This window comes from Muntiacus reevesi, chromosome 2 (assembly GCF_963930625.1).
Source record: "Muntiacus reevesi chromosome 2, mMunRee1.1, whole genome shotgun sequence".
NCBI classification, from domain to species: Eukaryota; Metazoa; Chordata; class Mammalia; order Artiodactyla; family Cervidae; genus Muntiacus; species Muntiacus reevesi.
In genome coordinates, this window is record NC_089250.1 from 218,212,016 (window position 1) to 218,223,368 (window position 11,353).

The window sequence follows — 11,353 nt, forward strand, 5'->3', positions numbered from 1 at the left end:
GTCATCTCCATCTTATACGTCAACCCAACCTCCAAGTTCAAGCGACCTTCCCAGAGTGACACCATTAATATGTGGCGGACCCAGAATTTGGAGTCAGATCTTTCTGTTTCCAAGTCCTGAGCTCTTTTGACATCACACCGCCCAGCAGGAAGCATACATTTCACACATGCTGCACGCGGGAATTAGAGCCGATGAAAGTAACATGAAACCACCTTCACTGCATGGAGACGGACAGCTCAGAATCTCAAGGCCACCAGATCAGAGGGTGCCCACATGCCAGTTTCACCCCAGAGGTATTTGATGAGTCCTCCCAACCTTTTATTTTTCTAAAGAAAATTGAACGTGAGGTTGATATTTTACAAATTGGGAAATTTCACACAACATTTTTTTCAGATTTCTGGTTTCTCTTTAAAAGTCAGGCATATCTGTCAACACATGTTGATGTACATTCCTGCAGGGCAAAAATCCGCATACTTTCTCCAGGTCATCCGTTTCTCACACACACGCGCGTGCACTCACACACCAATCACCAGCCAAGCTTCTATGTTCTACAGTATCCCAGGCACGCAGCTCTAATTGAGACGCCAAATGCAATCCACGCCGTTACTGGAGTCTGTGATCAGCAGAGTCACACAGAGAATAAACTTTGCTCTTTTCCGGTTTCTGCCCAGCACACCTCCCCCAGCGCATTTGTTGTTGTTCAGTCGATAAGCTGTGTCTGACTCTTCTGCGACCCCATGGACTATCGCCCCCAGGTGGCTCAGTGGGTAAAGAATCCGCCTACAATGCAAGAGACACAAGAGACCTGGGTTTGATCCCTGGGGGGGACAATCCCCTGGAATAAGGAATGGCAACCCACTCCGGTATTCCTGCCTGGAGAATCCCATGGACAGGGAAGCCTGGTGGGCTGCAGTCCATGTGGCTGCAAAGAGTTGGACACGACTGAGCGACTAAGCAGCAGGGACTGTAGGCGTGGGTTGCCGTTTTCTCCTCCAGGGGATCTCCCCAACCCAGGGATCGAACCCGCGTCTCCTGCATGGGCAGGTGGGTTCTTTACCGCTGAGACACCAGGGAAGTGCATACAGTGTTTACATATAAACAGTAAAACCCTCGTTGATTGCTATTAACCAGACAGAGGAAAACGACCCTTAAAAACAGGCATAAGCAAGACAAACAAATAGGCAAGATGGAGCAGGCTGAAAGTTCGCATCTTACAAACACGGACTTTCTGTCGGAGCCTTACTTGGGGTTGTTGCAATGTCTCTCCTGATACCTGACGCCTCCGCCACACGTTCGGGAGCACTCTGACCACTTCGACCAGGCGGACCACTGGCCGTGGACGGGCCGGGGCCCCAGCTCCCCCAGCTTGACACACTGGCCCTGCCGACACCACTGTGAAAACAATGTGTGACATTCAGCGACCAGCTGGGAAGGCGGGCGGAGGCTAGACACCTGCGGGGCAGTGGGAACAACCCGTCTGGCGGCAAACAGGAGGCTGCGGATGCTCTCAGGGCATTGCTAGCCACACCTGCCAGTACCCCTCGGTCACCGCGTACATTCTGAAAGGCTGACATCCACGGGAAAGGGCATCATCACCCCTACAGCGGGCCGAGTAGGGCAGGCTTTGGGAGCCATCCGGGTGACATGTGCAGATAAGGGTCCACCCGAGAGCCCAGGGAGGCAGTGCAGACATGACCACAGAGCCTCCCTTGACATTTGCAACAATGGGGCGCAGAGAACCCGGACTCATGCCTTCCAAGGGAATCAGTTTTTCAGACAAGAACACAGAATTTATCATGATGATTATCACATCAGATAGACAGGCATAATTACACATGCATTTTTATTCCAGACCATCCCTGTAAGAGCATTTCTGATGAAACCGAGAAGCTTTCAGGCCACACAAACTGTGCTTCCAGGTAACGCCCTTGGCCCTTCTGTCTGTGTGAAAGGTCCCTCTGAAGACTTTGGGCCGAGTGTCTTTCCCGAACTAGCTCTGGGGCTCTCCTGGGCTGGTGATCTGCTCAAGTTCAAGAGCAGTTTTCTGTGCTGATCTTTCCGTCTGCATTCTCCTTTGTCCCCCAGTCCAGTTATGTGGGTTCCCTCTGTCCTTGGGGGCCCCCAAGGAGTGGTTTTCTTCCCCCTGTGGTGCTTTTATTATGAGCAAGTTCTGCATGACTTAGCATGATTGCACACTTACCTAAAAGCCACTGTGATGAGATCCAGAGTTGGGGTTTGGATTGTGCCAGGTTCTACCAAGGAGTGGGGGTTCAGTTACAGAATTAAGGGGAGGTGGTTTTCACTTTCAAATCTCCACTTTTCCCCCATGATACCCTTGGCTTCGTGGCTGCTGACTGTGAGGCTTGGTTGCGACTGTATTTTGACTAACTTAAGAGAGGACTTCTCAATTTCTTGCCATGTGTTAATGAATTCCCCCATTTTTCTTTTCCCTAGATTCGTTGCCACTTCAGAATTTGCATGATATCATATAGCATGGCTCAGAACTTTGAAGGGGGACAATGGGTCATTTGAGGATTTTGTCAACCATAAGCATGAATCTGAACCTTCCCCACCAGGAATATGATTTTCCTGGGCTAAGCTCAGTGGTTGTGACAAAATAACAATAGCCAACAACAATAACAGAAGCAGCTACAGTTATGAAGTTGCTTATAGGTCCACAAGGATGCCACAGAAGGGTGGGGGAAACTTGATGCATAGTAACTAATACAACTCTCACAAAGCATATAGCAGTGAATAACTGGGTGAGAGAAATTTAGCAAAGAAATACTAACTTGCTCAAACTACCCAACTAGCAACAACACAGTTAGCAGAGACTGGGGTTAGACTCAGTCGCCTAAGCTCTAAGGGCAGAAAGTAAAGAGGAACTAAAGAGCCTCTTGATGAGCATGAAGGAAGTAAGTGAAAACGCTGGTTTAAAACTCAACATTCAAAAAACTAAGATCATGGCATCCAGTCTCATCACTTCATGGCAAATACGTGGGGAAAAAGTGGAAGCAGTGACAGATTTTATTTTCCTGGGTTCCAAAATCACTGCAGACAGTGACTACAGCCATGAAATTAAAAGACCACTTGCTCCTTGGAAGGAGTTATGACCAACCTAGTCAGCATATTAAAAAGCAGAGACATCACTCTGCTGACAAAGGCCCATATAGTGAAAGCTATGATTTTTCCAGTAGTCATGTACTGATGTGAGAGTTGGACCATAAAGAAGGCTAAGTGCCAAAGAATTGATGGTTTTGAATTGTGGTGCTGGAGAAGACCCTTAAGAGTCCCTTGGACAGCAAGGAGCTCAAACCAGCCAATCCTAAAGGAAATAAACTCTGAATATTCACTGGAAGGACTGATGCTGAAGCTCCAATACTTTGGTCACTTGATGGAAAGAGCTGACTCAATGGAAAAGACCCTGATGCTGGGCAAGATTGAGGACAGGAAGAGAAGGGGATGACAGAGGATGAGATGGTTGAATGGCATCACCTACTCAATGGACATAAGTTTGAGCAAGCTCCAAGAGATGGTGAAGGACAGGGATGCCTGGTGTGCTGCAGTCCATGGGGTCGCAAAGAGTTGGACACGACTTAGTGGCTGAGCAACAACTACTAGAACATTTAGTTATTTCTAATCTAATAGCATCTTTGAAGAGAATTTGCTATAAGGAACAGAATGCCACTATTGGGCATGTCAGAAGTTCAATGCTGACCCTGGGAGGGGAGTCTCAGATGTGTTGTATGAAGGGACAGTCCTTTCTTTGTTACTAAAGGAAATATCTGCTTCCTGAGACTTGTCTATAGTCGAGGACTCCCCTGGTAGTCCAGTGGTTAAGAATCTACCTTGTAATGCAGGGGATATGGGTTCAATTCTTGATTGGGGAACTAAGATCCCACATGCTGTGAAGCAACTAAGCCCATGTGCTGCAACTACTGAGTCTGAACACCACCACTAGAGAGTCCGTGTGCTGCAATGCAAGAGCCCAGATGACCCAGAGATGACTTTGTGGGCCACAACTAGGAGCTGACATAGCCAAATAAATAAATATAAATTTTTAAAACAGTAAACAGACAATGAAACCCTCCAGCTCACTGAAAGAGAAACACCTGAGCCCAAGCCTCCATCTAAAAATGGAAAACAAAGGCAGAAGGAAAAAACCCTTCTTAAAAAAAAAAAGGAGCCAAATCAGTTATACTAGCATTGAGTTTTAGAAGAGTGACTAAAGAATAGCTAGTTAATTTAAAGCAAAGTCAGAAAACAGATGCAGCCAAAGCACTTCATTCTGAGGTCACGGCACAAATAGTTTGGGTCCACTGTGTTATTAAGTCTCTAGAACTAAAAACTAGCAAGTATGCAGTTTACCATACTCAAGCCACAAACGGTCCCTTCCGCGGCGGGCATGAACTTGGTCTCACACCTGTGGCCCACTCGGTGGCACCAAAGGGATTTGCAAATGTCCTGAAAGAAAAGAAGGAGCTGGTAAGTGTGATGATGCAATAGAAATGAAAATATCCAAATCTGTTGTACACCATATTCTGTTTTGAGGTGGCTGAAATGGGATGTAATCTGGAAAGGAGAGGCAAGTGAAGTCAGCGGTGGCAAAGTAATGAGTAAAACGTCCTAGCAAACGTATAAGCAGGACATTTCTACATTATCTGTATATTCGTATATGTTTAGTAACGACTAGGAGGTAACAATAGCTAACTTAGAGACTTTCAACTAAGAGATTCAGCATCTAATCATGATCACCATCACCAATATCATCACCACCACCACCATCAACTCAGGACAGACCAAGACTGGATGAATGCAACTCTGATCCAAAGCCTTGTCCTGCATTTCCCAGGCTGCATGACCTGTGGACAAGCTATAGAAGCCCTTTAAACTGTAGTTTCCTCATCTATGAATAAGTGATAAAATCAGCACTTGCCTCAGAAGGGTTATTCCCAAGGATAAAAGTGTAAATGATCATCACCATTGCCTTCTTGACCTTTATAGCTTTCAAGCATTAGGACAACTTTGTTCTTACACCAGATCTATGAAATAAATTAACTCTCAAGCTAGTTTATTTGCTTGAGAAGGAAACGGCAGAAGATGGGAGAAGGACATGGCAACCCACTCCAGTATTCTTGCCTGGGAAATCCCATGGACCGAGGATCCTGGCGGGCTACAGTTCACGGGGTCGCAGAGTCAGACACAACTGATTGACTAAACAACAACAAGCTGGATTGCAGCAGGCAGAATGATGCCCTCCCCTCACCCAAACAACCACATTCTAGTTCCAGGAACCTGTGACTGTCCTAGGTGATATAGCACAGGAGAATTAAAGTTGCAATAAAATTGATGGTGTTAATCCATGGCCTTTGAGATGGAGACGGTCTTAGATTTTCCAGATGGACCCCAGGTAATCACAAGGATCCTTAAAAAGAGAAGAGGGTGCCAGAAGAGAACCAGAGAGGAGCACTGTGGGGAGGACTCAGGGAGGTGTTGCTGGCTTTTGACAAGGGAGGAGGTGGCCATGAACCAAGGGATACAAGCAGCTTTGGGAGGCTGGAGAAGACAAGTAAATGCCTGCCCTTCTAGAGCTTCCAGAAGGACCACAACCTCACCAACTCTTGACTTTAGACCAGTGTGATGCATTTCAGAGGTCTACCTCCAGAACTGCAAGAAAATACATTTGAGCTGTTTTAACTCAATCAGTTCATGGAAATTTATTACAGCAGCCACAGGTAATGAATACTGTCCTTAACATCATTTAGTGGTGGACGCTAATTCTTTATATTGGGACCCCCAAGCCCCAGGGCATGGACCAGTACAGGGCTGTTAGGAACCGGGATGCACAGCAGGTGAGCTGTGGGTGAGTGAGCGAAGCCTCATCTGTGTTTACAGCTGCCCCCCCCCACCTCCACCCCGCGCTCATCACCGCTTGATCTCTGCCTCCCTTCAGGTCAGCGGTGACATTGGATCCTCACAGGAGCACGATAAAAGCAATGTGCTTGAATCATCCTCAAACTACTCCCTTGCCACTGCCCTGCTCCATGGAAACATTGTCTTCCACGAAACCAGTCCCTGCTGCCTAAAAGACTGGGGGCCATTGCCTTATGTCAACTCATTTAGATGAGGAAACTGCGTAAGATACTGACACTTTCAAGCTGTCAAGTCACCAAGCTGGTAAGTGGCAAAGACAGGACTCAAAGAGGCCCGATTCCAGAGTCTGGGTCCTTGACCACCGCACTGGATCTGCAGTTACCACCAATGGATGTCAGAAAGCACTCAACTTCTTTACCCCTTGACTGTCTATTTTTAAGGCAAAGTGACTGAACCAGATTCCTTCCAATTCAAAAGGTAAACTTGCTTTTCAGAATGACATTATAGATGGAATGTCAAAATCACGAATCACCAGAGTCATTCTGTTTCATTTGCCACATTCTATTGACTAAGGTCCATTTTGGGGAAAATATTAACAGTGAGAGAGGAAACAAAATGATTTTTATGGTCACTTGTTGGAACCCTGAAAATACAATGAACCAGGCACCCAATTCTCCAAGCATTCCAGTTAACAGAGATTTCATGGTTAGAAAACAATGGCAGAAAATACTTAGAAATCTTTCACAACAAAAGTGTTCCGTTAGACTGAGAAAACATAGGGAAATAGGAGGTACAGGCAGTGAGCCTGGACTTGTGGGTTGTGTAATCTGTCTCTTAAAAACAGAAGGGAAGGACCTCTTGATCCCTGGGTTGAGAAGATCCCCTGGAGGAGGGCATGGCAAACCATTCCAGTATTCTTGCCTGGAGAATCCCATGGACAGAGGAGCCTGGCGGGCTACAGTCTGTGGTGTCACAAAGAGTCGGACACAACTGAAGTGATTTAGCACGCTCGCACAAAGTATTTCCAAATCCCAACACAGCTCATAAGACACAACATGGAAACGTTTCCCATGGAAATGGACCTGTCACTGACATTAGTAGAAAGCATAAGGCAGCCTTCCAACCAGATCCATGAAGTCCATCATCTCCGTGTGTTCCCATCTGGGTCACCCTGGATCCAAGAGGGACCAGTGAAGGTGGAAAAAACCTGTCTCTACCAAAACGGAGGGATGGGAGCTCACCACGGAACCAAAACTGCAGTGAGAAAGGCTGTCAGAATTAAACCGCTTTCTCTCTCACAGCCCAGATCAAAACCCATAACCCACACCCGGAGCCGACGTGGCAGCCACCAAAATGGCCCCAGCAGACCAAAGCAACGGAGCCCCATCCCGCAGCCAACGCCAAGCCACAGGGCCGAGGAGGGGCAGCCGAGGGGACAGGGAAAATCCAGCAGAACACAGGAACACAGGGGTTCCAGAGTGAAATATGACGGGCTGTGCAAACGCATCATTTCTTCTGTGGTGGAGCACAGAAGTCAGGCGTAATTATAGCCCACGACATGCTCTGATGAGCCCAGAGCCTTCGGAGCAGGCTTTCTTTCAAAGGAAACAGAAATCAGAGTTTGCACTTATTTTGTCCTTGTTCTTACCTCTTTTTATTTTTTCAGCCTATTCATCTAACTTTTCCTTATCTATAATTCCTTAGACTTAAGTCATAATTTAAGGGAAAAAGAAAATAACCATGGAGACCCCAAAGGTCTCGTGTGGCCTGGATGCGATTTTTAAGGAAAGAATCTCAGTGCTGCCTGTTGTCCTGTCTGGTCCCTGGGTGCCCACCTTTTCCTACTGTTTCTAATGACTGGTGCCCCTTCAAGGGAAGTGTGAGATGCACAGAGGTTAAAGGCCTCTGCCAATCCAACTTCATCAAGCATCTCAAATTTAACACAGCCAAAACACAGTTCCCCAGCTGTCCCCCCAAACCTGTTCCATGTTCAGTCTTCCACAGCTCACTTATGACACCCATCCTATAGGCTGCACAAGCTCCAAACCCCAGGGTCATCTTTGGCTCTTCTCTTTCTCCAAGAGAAGCCACTCCTGCTTCCTTTAGAAGCGATGAGAAAGAGATGGAGGCAAAATCTTTCTGAAAATGAGAATGCTAACAATACGTGGGTTTTGATTGGACTTCCCTGGTAGTTCAGGGGTTAAGATTTTGTGCTCCCAATACAGAGGACACAGGTTCAATCCGTGTTCAGGGAACTAAGATCCCCCATGCTATGTGCAACGGCCACAAGAAATATGTGGACTCTGATTTTCATTGTAAATCCAATAAGTAATTACTGAGTATCTGTTAATACATCAGGTACATGTCAGGCATTGCAGACATTCTCTGTCTACTGAGGCAAGAGATACACATAGACAATTAGAATATTAGTACCACGAGTCTATGAAGGTGACATAAAGGGTGAAAATAGAGCTCAGGGAAAGTGGAGGTTAAGTTTCCTTGGGGGAAAAACAGAGATAATATTTGAGCTGAATCTTTAACAATAATAATAAACAATGAGAGATATTTGTCCTCACGGCCATGCAGCATTTCAGAATGGAAAGCACACAAAGACTTGTGGACATGGAAGCAGGAAATGTCTGAAAACTTATAGGATCATCAATATAGTTGGCATCTAAGTCCATGGGAGAGTTACTAGAAGTTGAAATGTGATGTAGTTAATTTAGTAGATTACAAGGTAGCTGTGATTTAGATACTAGAAAGTTTCTCTTTATTCCTCTCAATGTCAAATACTTTCTAAAATAACTTTTACTGGGGGTATAACTGACATACCACTTCATGGCAAATAGATGGGGAAACAGTGGAAACAGTGACAGACTTTATTTTCTTGGGTCCCCAAATCACTGCATATGGTGATTGCAGCCATGAAATTAAAAGACACTTGCTCCTTGGAAGAAAAGCTATGACAAACCTAGACAGCATATTACAAAGCAGAGACATTACTTTGCCAACAAAGGTCCATCTAGTCAAAGCTACGGTTTTTCCAGTAGTCATGTATGGATGTCAGAGTTGGACTATAAAGAAAGCTGAGCACCGAAGAATTGATGCTTTTGAACTGTGGTGTTGGAGAAGACTCTTGAGAATCGCCTGGACTGCAAGGAGATCAAACCAGTCAATCCTAAAGAAAATAACTCCTTAATATTCATTAGAAGGACTGATGCTGAAGCTGAAGGTCCAATACTTTGGCCACCTAATGCGAAGAGCTAACTCACCAGAAAAGACCCTCATGGTAGGAAAGACTGAAGGCAGGAGGAGAAGGGGATGACAGAGGATGAGATGGTTGGATGGCATCATCAACTCAATGGAGATGAGTTTGAGCAAGCTCCGGGAGATGGTGAAGGACAGGGATGCCTGGAGTGCTGCAGTCCGTGGTGTCGCAAAGAGTCAGACATGACTGAGTGACTGAACAACCACAAAGAATAACTGACATGTGGGATTCCCAGGTGGAGCTAGTGATAAGGAATCTGCCTGCCAGTGCAGGAGACACAAGAGACGTGGGTTCAACCCCTGGGTTGGGAAGATCCCCTGGAGAAGGAAATGGCAACCCACTCCAGTATTCTTGTCTGGAGAATTCCATGGACAGAGGAGCCTGGCAGGCTATAGTCCAGGGTGTCACAGTCAGACCGGACTGAGCACACACACAACATATGCATATCAAATCTTCCGACTCCTCCAGACATCCCTATTTCTGTGCCTTTCTTCAATCTCTGCAGTCTTTTACTCTAGAACTTCCATGTCCCTCTGCACCACTTCCTAGGAAACACCATCGCACTGAGACAATATCTTTCAAAAATATGGCTTGGTTCCAGAGAAAGATCTATAACTTCAGGATAGTTGTTTAAACTCTGCACAGGCATCTGACAAATGCTTGGTGAATATATGATACTCAAGTAATGACAGTCATTTTTTTGTTTGTTTGTTTTGGCTGCACAGTATGACTTTTAGGATCTTAGTTCCCCAGTCAAGGATTGAATCCACACCCTTGGCAGTGGAAGTGAAGAGCTCTAACCATTGGACCACCAAAGAATTCCCAATAGTCATTTTAGAAGCTCACTTCATACTTCTAAGGAAAATCAAATTCATTACCAATTGTGCATTTGTTGCATATTTAGTGCTATATATGATTAGCAAAGGAGTAAGCTAGCATACCTTTAAGAATGGAATGACAAGAGACAAAGTTAGCATATAAACGTTTTCCAAGAAACGAATGGCTACTTTTTTCTGCCAAAAGCCTCACCTTAGTTAGAAGCAATTGTGAATTTGTTAATTTATGCATATGATAGACTAGTGTTTGCCAAATTAAGATCCACGCACTGTGGAGGATATTCCAAAAAAATGTGAATGGTGCATGCATAAATTTTTCTAATAGTTATGCACTTAAATTGCATTGGAAACACACATAATTCCATATCAAACCAGTGATTTGGGGGTTATTATTTCTTAGGGCTGGACTTCTTTTTTTTTTTCAAGTCAGTTTATTCATAAAAAGCAACAAGTGAGTCATCATACAGAGATACGGCACAACTAATAAAACTAGTTTTTAAGGATTGAATGTTAACGCTGAAGTTTAGGAAACACTGGTATTACCTAATGAGGAGGAAGCTCACCCGTATTCATCAGTATGGGTGAGGAGATTTGTTTAACCTCTACCATTTAAAAGTTGAGTGGCTTTGGGCAAATGGAATTCTCTGAGCCCCAGTTAAGAAGTAGGTGATAATTCTCCCTTCAAAAGGCTTTTGTGAAGGTTGAGGAAAAGTGAAATGTGTCTCTAAGCGGAACACTGTGTATGGAGCAGAAGCTTGCTTAGCAATCGCTACAGGGTGATGGGTGGTGGTGCTGCTGATGGTGGGAACAGTGGTAGAGAAAAGGAAGAGGGAGGAGAGAGGAGGAGAGGGAACAGACACAGAGATGGGAATACAAATCTCCATAATTTCCAGGTCTCCAGACACCTAGGATTTCCACGTTTCTCTTTGGATACTAGGAAGCAACCAACTTAAAAATGATTCTACTTTTTAGTAACATTGAGATGGTCAGTGGGATGGTTATTGACGAATTAGAAGAATGTTTCTCTCATTTCTACCTCCTGGACTTTTGCTTTTTCCCATGTATCTTTTTCATAAAAAGATAAGTCTTCCTTTTTTTAATTTTAAATTTTATATTGGTGTATAGTTAATTAACACCCTGATTCAATTCCTGGGTCAGGAAGAGCCCCTGGAGAAGGGATAGGCTACCCACTCCAGTATTCTTGGGCTTCCTTGGTGGCTCAGCTGGTAAAGAATCCGCCTGCAGTGCGGGAGACCTGGGTTCGATCCTTGGGCTGGGAAGATCCCCTAAAGAAGGGAACGGCTACCCACGTCAGTATTCTGGCCCAGAGAACTGCAAGGACAGAGGAGCCTGGGAGGCTACAGAACATGGGGTC

At 45.3% G+C, this 11,353-nt stretch overlaps 1 protein-coding gene across 1 annotated transcript in view; it reads right to left on the minus strand.

Annotated features, from left to right (window-relative positions):
- The window catches only part of ADAMTS18 (ADAM metallopeptidase with thrombospondin type 1 motif 18), a 142,414-nt gene that overhangs the window by 51,156 nt on the left and 79,905 nt on the right, over window positions 1–11,353 (minus strand). Inside the window, exons 11-12 of the mRNA XM_065920428.1 lie at window positions 4,369–4,464; window positions 1,244–1,392 (exon numbers count right to left, since the gene is read on the minus strand). Coding sequence (XP_065776500.1) covers window positions 1,244–1,392; window positions 4,369–4,464 — 245 coding nt within the window. The remainder of the gene's footprint in view (window positions 1–1,243; window positions 1,393–4,368; window positions 4,465–11,353) is intronic.